The sequence below is a fragment of the Rhinichthys klamathensis genome, unplaced genomic scaffold (genome assembly GCF_029890125.1).
Source record: "Rhinichthys klamathensis goyatoka isolate OS25496 unplaced genomic scaffold, OSU_Roscu_1.1 h1tg000277l_1, whole genome shotgun sequence".
Classification (NCBI taxonomy): domain Eukaryota; kingdom Metazoa; phylum Chordata; class Actinopteri; order Cypriniformes; family Leuciscidae; genus Rhinichthys; species Rhinichthys klamathensis.
In genome coordinates, this window is record NW_026606796.1 from 922,551 (window position 1) to 936,450 (window position 13,900).

At 38.4% G+C, this 13,900-nt stretch overlaps 1 protein-coding gene across 1 annotated transcript; it reads right to left on the reverse strand.

Moving 5' to 3' along the window:
- Nucleotides 1-387: 387 nt before the first annotated feature.
- Nucleotides 388-13,294, reverse strand: acsl5 (acyl-CoA synthetase long chain family member 5). The gene is made up of 21 exons (XM_056268783.1): nt 13,088-13,294; nt 12,036-12,215; nt 10,116-10,224; nt 9,850-9,914; nt 9,651-9,752; nt 9,283-9,382; nt 7,343-7,521; nt 7,185-7,217; nt 7,048-7,099; nt 6,822-6,895; nt 6,655-6,732; nt 6,345-6,479; nt 5,432-5,566; nt 5,235-5,330; nt 4,939-5,011; nt 4,769-4,857; nt 4,576-4,692; nt 1,344-1,487; nt 1,142-1,243; nt 894-965; nt 388-687 (listed from the first exon to the last, which is right to left on the reverse strand). The coding sequence occupies exons 2-21, from the start codon at nt 12,189-12,191 to the stop codon at nt 550-552; spliced, it is 2,049 nt and encodes a 682-aa protein (XP_056124758.1). The 5' UTR covers nt 12,192-12,215; nt 13,088-13,294; the 3' UTR covers nt 388-549.
- Between the last annotated feature and the right edge of the window lie 606 nt (nt 13,295-13,900).

Consider the following 13,900-nt stretch of genomic DNA (forward strand, 5'->3'; position numbering starts at 1 on the left):
CTTCTTGCCTTTCTCTCTCGCTTGCTCTTGTACGTTGATGCTCGCACTGATTATGCAAAGCCTTTTTTCCAGTTGTAACAAGGTCTTTGTCATGCAAATTACCTAAGTTGTTTATATAGTTAAAATAATTGTATTTTTATTTTTGATGGCTTGTTTTGTATGTCAACCTCGCTGCAGTTTTCAGAAACAAATAAACAACCATGATCTGTAAAATAATTTCTTCGTTTTATTTCCTTCGTATTTTCAATGGAAAACAACAACAAAGTTTGTTTCATTGACAACTTTACAACATTGATTAATGTTTTCACATTTTCTTAATAAATTAACATTCTTTGATATTCATTAAATCTTGTAAGGCTGTTTGTACATTTGTTTTATAATAATATATCTAGAAAAAGCATGTATTTCTTTTTGACAGACAATGAAAGTATCACGAGCACATATTATAGAGAAGGTTGATGCAGTGCAATGCTAATAAAATATTTTAATCTTTGAGCAAATATAACAACATAACACAAACAGCACTCCACAGGATATCCCCAGCTTTTTTTAGTGCATGTTCGCATAAAGACTCTCAATCTGAACTTTGAAGAATTTAATGAGATCTGCCCGTTTGGCTTTCAGTGTTGGAGTGAGAAGACCGTTTTCTATAGTGAACATTTCGGGATGCAGGTACAGGTCTTTTACCTTGAAGAAAAGAGAACAAACCTATATTAGCCATGTTGTTTTCTTTTAGTTTAATGGGGAAAAATGCATAAGAAGACTTTCCACAGTCTGTCTTTTCTACAATGATTTTATGCTATATGCATGCACCGCATATGGCCTATATACATACAAGTGTCTTAACATTGATTGTTGCTAATAATAGCCTAATGAATCATAAAAGTGCTTACTTGTTCAAAGGACTTCAGCCCAGCTCCACGTCCCAGCTTGTTGAGGTCAGAGATGATTGCTTTCTTGAGTTCCTATTAAAAGATGAAGTGTATTGAGCACTTGCTGTATGATATACATGTTTAAACGTATAATGTAAATATTTTGGAAGTGTTGCACAAGTAAGCTAGCATAAATCCTTTAGATTGAATCCTTTGCAAGTCTTGTATGTATTTTCAAAGGTATGTAAAAGTATGTAGCATAAGCATACCTGATTTTTACATAGCTCCTCTAGTGAACCTTTCACTCCCAGTTTTTCTGCAAAACCTGGCAATATTTCAGGGTCTGGCACCACTATGGCCACCAAAGAGGACTGGACACATTAAATTAATGATATTAGGCTACATAATACTAAAATGAAAGACCAGCCATTTTTATCATCAGAAAAAGCAAGGTATTTATATTAATGTTACCTGTAAACTGTCACCATGCACAAACACTTGGGCGACTGGAGCACTTCGAATGTAAACGTTTTCAATTTTTTCCGGTGCAATGTATTCACCTTGGGCCAGTTTGAAGATATTCTTCTTCCTGTCAATTATCTTCAACACTCCACTCTGGTAAAGTGAACACAAAAAATAACTTCCACATTAAAATGACATCTTTTTACTCTTTCTTAGGGTGTATTCACACCTGCCTTGTTTGGTTCGATTGAATCGAACTCTAGTTCGTTTCCCCCCTTGGTGCGGACCTTTTGGGCAGGTGTGAATACAGCAATCGAACTCGGGTGCGGACCAAACAACCGAACCGAGACCCAGCTGAAGAGGTGGTCTCGGTACGGTTCCAAACGAACTCTGGTACGGTTCGTTTACGGTGTGAACATGAACCGACCCAATTGCAAGAAAGCACTGCGCCTTTGAGTTAACAGACTTCCGTAGTCGGAGATTTTGGCATAATGGTTTGTGTTATTGTTGTGCAAGTGCGAAAGAGAATTCCATTCCGGCGCGCTGTCTGGCCACACGATACTGTTGCGCGTCTTTCTGCGCGTCGTGTGTGTGCGTCATTGGAATGGAATGAATGAATGAGTGTGTGCATCAGGACATTCACATACAGAGCGTTCTCTTTAGTCTAATCGCGCATAGATGCAAAAAAAGCTTTTGCAGTTCATATAATGTAACGATATCGCAAGCGTTAACATTGACAGCACTTGTTAGCAGTATACAATAAGAATCTCATTATTTGAATGTGTGAACATAGCGCCTCTCTATGAATGAAAACTTTATACCTTATCCGTCTTCTGCGCAGTTTCTTCATATTGCGTTTGTACAGAATAACACAAAATTAGTAAAATAACAAATATTGCAGTATGAAATATCTCCATGCTGAGTCTTTTTTGCACTTCCTGATTTCCCTACTTGAGAATCCTTGTCCAATGAATGGACGACCTTAGCACACGTGTGGTTTTGTTTACAAATTTTGGTTCACTTGCAAAAAGAGCAGTGTGAAAGCGAACCGTACCAACAAAAAAAAAAAAAAAATGTATTTGGTCCGGACCAAAGCAAGTGAACTATCGGACTTTCCTGGTGTGAATACACCCTTAGGGTGTATTCACACCTGCCTTGTTTGGTTCGATTGAATCGAACTCTAGTTCGTTTCCCCCCTTGGTGCGGACCTTTTGGGCAGGTGTGAATACAGCAATCGAACTCTGGTGTGGACCAAACAAACGAACCGAGACCCAGCTGAAGAGGTGGTCTCGGTACGCTTCCAAACGAACTCTGGTACGGTTCGTTTACGGTGTGAACATGAACCGACCCAATTGCAAGAAAGCACTGTGCCTTTGAGTTAAAAGGCTTCCGTAGTCGGAGATTTTGGCATAATGGTTTGTGTTATTGTTGTTCAAGTGCGAAAGAGAATTCCATTCCGGCGCGCTGTCTGGCCACACGATACTGTTGCGCGTCGTGTGTGTGCATCATTGGAATGGAATGAATCAATGAATGAGTGTGTGCATCAGGACATTCACATACAGCGCGTTCTCTTTAGTCTAATCGCGCATAGATGCAAAAAAAAGCTTTTGCAGTTCATATAATAGTTACAAGGATGACGCTGCGTTAAACTGGACAAACTTAAATCGCAAGCGTTAACATTGACAGCACTTGTTAGCAGTATATACAATAAGAATCTCATTATTTGAATGTGTGAACATAGCCCCTCTCTATGAATCAAAACTGTATACCTTATCCGTCTTCTGCGCAGTTTCTTCATATTGCGTTTGTACAGAATATAACACAAAATTAGTAAAATAACAAATATTGCAGTACGAAATATCTCCATGCTGAGCCTTTTTTGCACTTCCTGATTTCCCTACTTGAGAATCCTTGTCCAATGAATGGACGACCTTAGCACACGTGTGGTTTTGTTTACACATTTTGGTTCACTTGCAAAAAGAGCAGTGTGAAAGCGAACCGTAAAAAAAAAAAAAAAAAAAGATTATTTGGTCCGGACCAGAGCAAGTGAACTATCGGACTTTCAAACACACTACCATTCAAAGGATAGGAATCAGTAAGATTTCTTAATGTTTTTGAAAGAAGTCTTTTATTCTCAGTCAGCCTGCATTTATTTGATCCAAAAGAAAAAACGCAATATTGTGAAATATTAATACAATTTAAAATAACTTACTTCAGTATTCAGTCACATGACCCTTCAGAAATCATTCTAATATGCTGATTTGGTGCACAGAAACATTTCTTATTATCAATGTTGAAAACAGTTGTGTTGCTTAATGTTTTGTGGAAACTGTGTTTAATTTTTCATGGATTTTTTTTATAAAAAGAATGTTTAAACAAACAGCATTAATTTGAAACTGAAATCTTTTGTAACATTATGAATGTATTCACTGTCACTTCTGATCAATTTAATGCATAATTGCTGAATAAAATTGCTTACTGACCCCAAACCTTTGAACAGTTGTGTTTATTAATGCATTTTAGAGAAAATCAGGGTAATTAATTATTTCTTTGAGTTTACTGGCATGATATTATTTCAAATTAAATGCAATAAGATTAAGACTCTTTCAATTTAAAATGTATCATTGCCTTTACGCATTGGATATGTTAACCTGGCTAATGAAGTAGAGGGACTAGTGGTCATAAGGGCTATTTGATAGCATGAAGCTAAGATTATGTACATATTGAATTCAGCTTTGCATTTTGTGATTTTGGCTACTTGCTGATATCATAACATAATAGGTCTATGCATTCCAGTCCTTCCAAGCTGCATTATTTAAAGGGGTCATGGCATGAGAAATCAAATTTGCCTTGATCTTTTAGCATATAAGTTTTCCTGTAGCTCAAACAGTGGAGCATTAGCGCTTGCAACGCCAAGGTCATGGGTTCAATTCCCAGGGAAAGCAAGAACTGATTAAAAAAAAAGTATAATCTGTACCTTGAAATGCAATGTAAGTCGCTTTGGATAAAAGCGTCTGCCAAATGCATTTAAAAAAAAAAGAGGTCTTTGTACCATTAAAACATTCTGCGAGTTTCATAGCTTAAAATTTCCTCCTCATAAACAATGTATTTAATTGAGCTCTTCAAGGAACATTAAAATAATAAAAAAAAATTCATGTCATGACCCCCTTGAAAGAAGAATCTTAAAAAGTAACAATATAAAAGATAAATATCATATCTCCTTCTAAAAGAGGGATCTCACAGGCAGCCATTTGCCGATATCTCCAGTGTGCAGCCATCCATCTTTGTCCAAAGCCTCTGCTGTCTTTTCTGGGTCATTGAGATATCCGATGAACACATTCTTCCCTTTGACACAAACCTGAAATGAAATACCAAAGCTATGAGAAGTTTTAATTACATAGTGGTTTATGATTTATAAAATGATGTTACATTACCTCTCCTTCACCATTGGATGTGAAGTAATTCATTTCCTCAACGTCAACCAGTTTGACAATATTACATGGAATAGGAACTCCAACATGCCCTGAATCAATCGTATGAAATCGAAATCAGTGCTCAGTGATGTTTAATGAAAAATAATAATAATTCAATCACAGGAACCCACCAGTATTCCAATCTCCTGGTATGGTGAAAGAGCAGGCCGCAGTGCATTCAGTCTGGCCGTATGCCTCAAATATCTGGAAGCAGGCCAGGAATAAAGGGGTCAGAACTGGGTCATTGTGACACCAGATCAATACACACACATACACACCCTTCTTTGACAGTGCCCATGTTTAGTATGTACACGGTAAAGCACAACTGCATCATATTCTCTTTTATTACCATAGAGAATTCAAGCTAAAACAGAAGTCATATATTCATTGGCTTTTGGTGTCATACTCCCATTTCTTCCTTTCTTACCTGGCACCCGAGGCTTGCCCGAAGAAAAGTGAGAACCGATGGAGAAATGGGAGCGGCCCCCGTCACCATCACCCTCACGCGGCCCCCTAGAGACTCCTGCAGAAAATATGTCAGAAGTTTTCAGAACCATTCCTCACAGGAGCACCACTCTTCCCCAATACATTCAAAAACCCTCCCAACTAGTCTGTTGGGGATACCTGCACTTTGTGAAAGATGAGTTTGTCCCATATGCTGTCATTCCTGATAATGCCCTGCTTGACCTCTGCACATTTCCTCTCAATGGCAAAGTTCAGAAGCCATTTCTTAAATGGAGTCTTGGCCCCACTCTGAACCTGAGAAGGCAGCAGAAAGTGGACAGTGAAAGACGTTTAGAGCATTTTATTAAAAAGCATATACCTCAAACTCTTAAGTGTTGAACCTTGGTGGGTAACACATCCAACATGTTTGCACTATGAAGGTGAATGACCTCAAATTGTGTGACAGTAAAAATTATCTCTTTAATATAAGTGTGAGTTTAGACAATGCAATAAATGATAAGCTGCAGAACAAAGTGTTGATTGGCTGGTTTATTTTACTGCTGTGTCCACACACTTCTTTTATTAGTCCATAATCTGAGTACTGCAAGGTAATCACCTTTTAATAAATTAGACATTAGCCTTTAGTAACACATACATTTATTTAGTTAGTTAGTCAATACCTTAAATTTGAATAAAAATAAGTTAATATTGAATAACATTTTAGACAAAATATGCTCAATTACTATTTCTGCTCTGTCAACCAAAATACTTTCTTCTTCTTTTTTTTTAAGTCACAGCATAATCAACCGTCAAGCATCTCAGAGCAACGCTGTGTAGTGGTGTCTCGTTCCTGAATAAATCATTATTTTTGAATGAATTGGTTGAATGAGCAATGATTAATGGATAAATCAGTGTTTTCAATGATAAAGTTACTTTTCACCATCTACTGGTATAATGTAACCTGCAAAAAGAGCCACTAAAAAACTCGTCTAAGTCTTATCTTCATCAATACATAGACACGATTAAGGCCCATCTATAAAACATTATACCAGGCCATGTATATTTGGCAACGTAGCTTTATGTAGCTTCAAACCTTGTCATAAACACGATTCAGAAGACGTGGAACCACTGGGAATACAGTGGGCTGCAGAGCTTTCATGTCGTCTGGAAGAAGTCTGATATCACCTTGGAAAAACCCAACTCTTCCCCCTACACCGTACAGCACTGTCTGATACACATTGACAAGAACAAGCAAGCATGACTTCAGTGTTCTTCTTCTGCAAAAGAAATCCATCTATGTGATTTATAAAAGACTCTAGTACATGACATTGAAAATTTGAAAGTTCTTCAACAGTGTTTCATCGAAGATGACGGTGAGAGTCAGATATGAAAGAGCGGCTTACCTGTACAACTCTTTCAAACATGTGCGCCAGCGGCAAAAACGAGATGGACACGTCGGATGGAACGGGAACAAAAACACTCTGAAGAAACATGGGTAAGGCATCCAACATTAAAAATCTACAATCCCATAGAGACTTAAAAATCATGTAGCCATCACTGTATACAGCACCTCAAAGGTCTTAACCACGCCGGATGCATCTGATACCACATTTTCATGGGTCAGCATGGCTCCCTTTGGATCCCCTGAAGCAGAGAATACAGAATTAAAGCTCATACACTTAGAACTCACCACAATATTTACTAGTGGTGGAACAACACTGACTTCACAGATATAAATGTGGCCTGTTGCGCTTTGTGGTCATGAAGCAGAATAGAAGAAATTGCATCACACTTACCTGTGGTTCCACTGGTAAAGCAAATAATACTTAGGTCTTCTGGCTTTGGTGGCTGGAAAAAAATTCAAAGCACATTGAGTTTGTCAAATACATTAATAAATACTATTTACTAAGTTCATAATTAACCCATTACTTACAACAGGCCTGCGATGGTTGTTCTTTCCCAAGGCCTAAAAAAGCACAAATGGTTTTAAAAAATATGTTGTGTTCTGGGACATTGAAAGATATAAGAGCCTTTAATATTTTGTTTTATTGTTTTATTATTTATACTGATCAGAGAGCGCTGTCAGTGTACCTCTACATCTTTCAGAGACAGGATGTCCACACCACTCTTAGAACCTCTATCAATCAATGCGGCATCATAGGGGTCCAAGAGGATGATGGTTTTCAAAACGTCTGTGAGGTTTTTTTCACAGTTTTCTAGCAGCGTTTCTGCTTTATCCTGCTTATCGCATATCACTGTAGATATCTTTGCTGCAGAGAGAAAGAGATTACTTATCAAGGTCCAATGTAGCACACAATTACTGTGGCATTAAATACTAAAAAATACCTGAAATTAAACATATTAAATGAGGAAGTTAAAGGCATAAAGGTAAAGATATTCCACTACAGTTCAAAAGTTTGGCTTCAGTAAGTTCAGATGTTGTTAAGAAATTAATAGTTTTGTTCAGCAAATATGGATTTATTTGATCAAAAGTGACAGGAAATTCATTTATAATGTTACAAAAAGATTTTTCTACATGCTCTTCTTTTGAACTTTGTATTCATCAAAGAATCCTGAAAGCACAACTGTTTTCAACATTGATATTGATAATGCTGAAATGTTTCTTGAGCGCAAAATCAGCATATTAGAATGATTTCAGAAGGATCATGTGAAACTGAAGGCTGCTGAAAATCTTTGCCATCACAGGAATAAATATATTAAAACAAAAAAACATGATATTATTGTCACGTGTGGATGCAAAATTCGAATGACAATGAAGTATAAACAAAAGCAGTCTTTGATAAATGCAACTAGGAACACGAAGGAGAATTTACAAGGTATCAAAATCATAGAAAATACAACCAACTAAACACATAGACGACACTGAACAAAGAGCTCGGAGAATACACAGGGTTAGACAATCAACATAACATGAAACAGGTGCGTAACTTAATCAGTAACCATGGGAACACAGGCAAACAGTAACAGAACAAAAACAAACTAAGGTATGTTTACATGACAATGATGTACTAAAAAGTTTTTTTTTTTTCACGTACAGACAACAACATTGTCAAAGCGATCCCCATTCAAACGGATCAGTTAAAATGACTAAAACCACTGTATTATGCATGCCAGGCCAGTAGTTGGCGATGTCACTTTGTAAAAAGAAAAAAAAAGAAGCACTATACGCCTATCGACTGAACACGTAATTTGCATGCGCATGGCATCACAGTTTTCACAAATTTGCATTTTTGTTGTTTACACAGAGAAGATAACGGTCTCATTTTCAAAAACGTACACTTTAAAACGTTTTCAAAAGATCGCCTTTCAGGCCCCCAAACTGCCGTTGTCGTGTAAATTAATGGCAAAAATGCATAAAAAGTTTTCCATTTTTTATTTAAAATGGTGTTGTGTAAACGGCCCATAAAACACAGATAAACTGAACATAATTAAAACATAATTCTGACAATTACTAATTTTATTGTATTTTTAATCAAATAAATGCAACCTTGGTGACCATAGGAGACTTCATCAAAAAAAATCATACCCACCACAAACTGTGGAACTGTAGTGTATATTTAGCAATAATATAGCAATATTCTTAATTAAAGATAAATTTAAGGATGACAATTGTAATTTGCAACTGACACCAAAAAGAACAACAAAGAATTTCAAGCAGGTTTCCCCCAAACTTTTGATATGTTGATATTGTCACGTTGTCAGATTATTGAAACAAACAGAGCAAAGTTATAATCGCTCTGCTCCACAGAGCCACAGAATTTTCAAGAAATCAACCTACAAATGGCTTACTATGCTTATTAAACTTTCTATTTCATTGGAGAAACAGAAAACAAGTTATATAATTATGTAAAGGTAAACAAAGCAGCTTGAACCGGTAGAAAGGTCACTAAGTTCACAAAAAAAAAGTCTTCTTCTGAAGGATTATAAATCAGCGGTTCAGCAGGTGTGATCCTTAAAGCTGCTTTGACCAACACCTCTAATGAAGCATGCAAGCAAGCAGGCTTAAGTACCTCTATTAATGATGAACACAAGAGCCTCAGGTCCCAAGGTGTCGTAAAGAGGCACTGCCACCATGGAATAGGTATAGCAGGCCAGCTCTGAGATAATCCACTGAAAAGCGGGAAGAGAGGTTTTAGAGGTATATGTACAGTACACTGGAGTGTCACTACTGCATTAGCATATAGAGTGTGTATAGCCTTGTTTTACTGACTGTTATTTTGCCACATATGTTTTATGTTGTTTATTGCATAAATGAAAATAAACAAGCCTTATCTTATGCAGTTTTAAGAGGGTTAGATATTTTTAAAGTGAAAATAAGACAATAATCCTGATGTTTTGCAGTATGATATATTGCAAATATTTAGACTCATTATGTCACCTCTGGCCGGTTCTGGGCGAAGATGCCAATAAATGATTCTTGTGATGACTTTTGGCCCCGGTGGAGAAGTCCAGACCCCAAGAACTCAGCTCTGTCTGAAACCTGAGACAATCAGAGGCAAGGATTGGAACAAAGACCTGAGTTGTCCTCTCTCGTTAATTGTGGGCAAATAGATTCTGTTTGTGGCTGGTACAAATACCTGTTTGTATTTAAGCCACTGATAAGGTTGCCCCTTCTTTCTGTACCCCAAGCATGGTCCATTTCCTACATGGTAAAGATAAAATGTCACACAGACCATGTTAACAGAACACAGATCATGTTAAAGTGAGTGGATGTCCGATTAGATGCACCAGGGATGTGAACTAACCCATATAGCTATCTTGAACGTAGTACTTAGTTTCATTTCTAAAAAAAGAATACCAATATTCTGTGATGCTGTAAATTTTTACCCTAATGACCTCTTACCTGAGACACGTAGTCCTCTTTGAAAAACCTCATATAGAGTTTTGGCATCCTCATACAAGAACGAGATCAAGTTGTCACCTTTCAAAAGTGCTGTTTTTCTAGCACCATTCTGTAAATAAAAATAGCTAGATATCAAACCATTGAAGCGCTACTATAAAAGACATATAGGGTATGCTTACACGACAATGATGTACTAAAAACAGACGACAACGTTGTCAAAACAATCCCCGTTCACACTGATCTGCGAAAATGACTAAAAAGGCTGCATTATGAATGCCAGGCCAGTAGTTGGCGATGTCACTTTGTCAAGAAACACTCCGCGAACACATAATACATATGCATGAACATGTAATAGGCATGTGCATGACGTCACCGTTTTCAAAAATTCACATTTTTGTTGTTTACATGGATACAGTAAAGGCGTCGTTTCAAAACCTTGCACTTTGAAACTGTTTTCAAAAGCATCCGTTTTCAGGTCCCCAAAACACTGTTGGCGTATAAATGAACAGCCAAAACGCATAAAAAGTTTTCAGCTGAAAACGGTGTCATGTAAACATACCCTAAAAATCATAAATAAAAACATACAAAATCAGACACAAGAACCTCACGAAGTGATACAGGACACATATTGTGCAGTACACATACCATTGTCACATTCTCACTTGGTTTCTGTTCATAGAACTCTTAGTTTGTACGTTCCTGTTTCCTTTGTTACCTTGGTTCTCATGTGCTAGTTTGTTTCCATGGTTACAGATTACCATGGTTTCTGTTCACCTGTTTCTAGTTTAGTTCCTCATTATGTCTGTTTATTTACTCAGTGAAGGATTAAAACATCAGATCCCTTTTTCGTTTGATGGTTCAGAGCCCACGCCTGCCATGGACACTCAATTAGTGTAAATGTCCCGGAGACATATCTAGCCTGTCGCCATATCTGTCCTCCTTTGTCTCCGCTGGTCCAGCCCAGCCTCCTAGTTCCTTCATCTCCGCTGGTTCCACCCAGCTCCCTGGTTCTGCCCCTCCATCGGCTCCATTGGTTCCCTGGCTCCGCCCCTCCACTGTGCCAGTTTTCGCTGGCTTCATCTGAGCCTCCAGCTTCACCGTGCGATCATGGTCTCCTGGCCAGCCCATCCCACTGTGGTCAAATGACTCTTGGCCACAGATCAGTCCTTTTGACCCTCCAGCTCCACTACAGTCTTTCGACCCCATGACTCCACCTTGGCCCTTTGACCTGTCTCCTTCACTGTGGCTCATCGTTCCCTCCGGCTTCACCGTGGACTACCAGGGTCCCTCGTTCCTCCGGCTCCAACTTGGTCTGTTGACTTGCTGGCTCTACCACGGACTTCCAGGCCTTTGGCTGTGACTGGGCCCTCCACCCCTTGGACTCCACCAGGGTCCTCCATCCTCTGGCTCCACCTTAGTCCTCAGAGCCTGCACCGTCATCCTGGTTCTTAATCCCTCTGGTTCCACCTTGTTCTCCAGGCTTTTCCTTTTTTTTTCTCTTGGCTTCCAGTGCACATTCCAAATACTGATCTTATTAGAAAGTCACACCAGAATGCTAATGCTTTAACTACTTTTACATGTGCCGCTTAATTCGCAAAACTAAACTGGTACAGTTGCAGTTGGACTAAAGCAGGGGTCCCCAATCCTGCTTCTGCCGATCAACTGTCCTGCACAGTTCATCTCCAACCCTTATCAAACACATCTGCCTTTAATTTTCAAGTGATCCTGAAGACCATCAGGTGTGTTTGATTAGGGTTGGAGATGAACTGTGCAGGACAGTTGATCGGCAGGAGAAGGATTGGGCACCCCTGGACCAAAGCATTTACGAGATGTTTTAAAAAGAGAAATTATTGATTTATAATATATTATATTGCTTCAAAAGTGCATATTATCGTTCAACTGACAAATTAATGCACTCACCGCTACGCCCACAGTCTGCTGGTTGAGGTCTGTGGGTGACTGCAGTGGTTTCGGCCTGGTGTTGAGATGGACCAGGGCTACAGCTGCGAGGCTGAACAGAAACACCAGTCCTGAAGTGGACAGCGGGGTAAAAAGGAACTCCAACAAGAACTGCATAATGTACTGGGTCTGTTGGAGCAGCTGAAAAAAATAAAACAGTTTTGAAAATAATATATGGAGGAATAATATGGAGGGGCTGTTTCACATAACACATAATTTACTTCTATGTTTACAGTAGTGGAATTTACAGGAAATTCAAGGTTCCTGTAATCACATAAGCACTGTTTTGATGCTGTGCTGATTAGAAGATATTGATGAGACAAATCGGTTTGTTCAAAGGTTGAAGGGCACGGTACAGTCCAATTGACAAAAATACTAAAGTGTCTGGCTGTTAGAGACAATTATGACAAATGCTTTTTTTGAAAAGCAGTGAAATTCCTTCTTGACATCCTCCAGGTGCTGTTTCTCTAGTATTCGACATGGCCTACAGTATTACACACATGGCTATTATAATAATGCTATTGGATTTAGTACATTATCTGCCTAGCCATCCATTTATGGAGGCCAAAGTCTAGCAATGGTTATATCATCTTTTCCAGTCTCAAAAGCATCAACTATCCTTTGTAAAAGGTACAAAGAAATGTTCTTTTATAGATATATCCACCCTTATTATTAAGAGTATGCTCTGAGAATGCAACAATCAAAGTCTGGTTTTGGTTTTTGAGCATGGCCCGCAAACTCAAACCTATGTTAAGAGTCATTGTATTCATCAGAACTCTGACTCAAATCACCTCTGCATTTTCCTCTATGGTTACAAAACCTACTTATATGTTAAACATAAAAACATCCCTATTAGTTTTAAACATGCATTACAATAAATGCAAATGTATATCAGTACACCAAAAACATCAACTGCTCAGTGTTATGTGTAATATTATGTTCACATGTATTGGTATATGGATATAAAATTCAACAAATAAAGACAGAAGCTCAGGCTTTTTAGAAGCAAGTACCTGGGTAACCTGCAGGAGTCCGGTGTGTCCGTCAGGTGATGGAACTGGAGGAAAAGGTCCTGAAAGACAGTCCCTTGCCCAGGTTTGCTAAAGCCACAAGACGACTGAGGAGAAAGGCATGGTCTCAGGTCCAATAAAACAAGCACATGAGTGACCTTTGAACCAATTGCTGTTATCTGTTCCCTGATAATACAAATGACTGAACAAAAACAGAATCATGGCTATACAATAAAATCCTGTGAAGAAAATGTGCGTTGCACAAGATTCACAAGTCTGTTCTGTAATGCCTGCATGCTGAGAAGCACATGCAAATATGAAACTACACAGTGCTAGTGTGAAAGGTGGACTATGACATTTGCCTTTGCTGGTCAGTGTGACATTGAATTGCATGCGGTGTAAAAGGTGCAAACTTCAGGTAGACATATTGTCGCTAAGATCCTTTTGCCATTTACCAGATTTTCAGTGAAATAAATATTTGTCTGTGGTAGTTTGCGGTTACATTTTGCTGATTCAACCCATCATTTACAACTTTGCAGGTTAAAATGACCATCAGGGAGGCCACTTGGACCCTAAAACCCTTGTTAGCAAGGTCTACCCATGTCACACTTCCTATTAACACCTTTCAGCCTCAGTGAAGCATGACACAACATGACCTTATGAACACACACTGTTTTCTTACCTCATTTGCCTCAGCATCATTATCACCGCAGTTTAGGAAGAACATCACAGCTGAACTTTGACATTCGACTGTAATGACAGATAAGATGGAGCACCTTTGGATTTTGTAATCTGTTCTGATAATAGACAATGAAA

Coding starts and splice junctions, on each gene's coding strand:
- acsl5 (XM_056268783.1), bottom strand. CDS start 12,191: ATGCAGTTCTTGTTGGAGTTCCTTTTTACCCCGCTGTCCACTTCAGGA. Junction 6,733..6,821: donor GCGTGGTTAAGACCTTTGAG/GTGCTGTATACA, acceptor ATGTTTCTTCAG/AGTGTTTTTGTTCCCGTTCC. Junction 5,567..6,344: donor TGAATCGTGTTTATGACAAG/GTTTGAAGCTAC, acceptor CTGCCTTCTCAG/GTTCAGAGTGGGGCCAAGAC.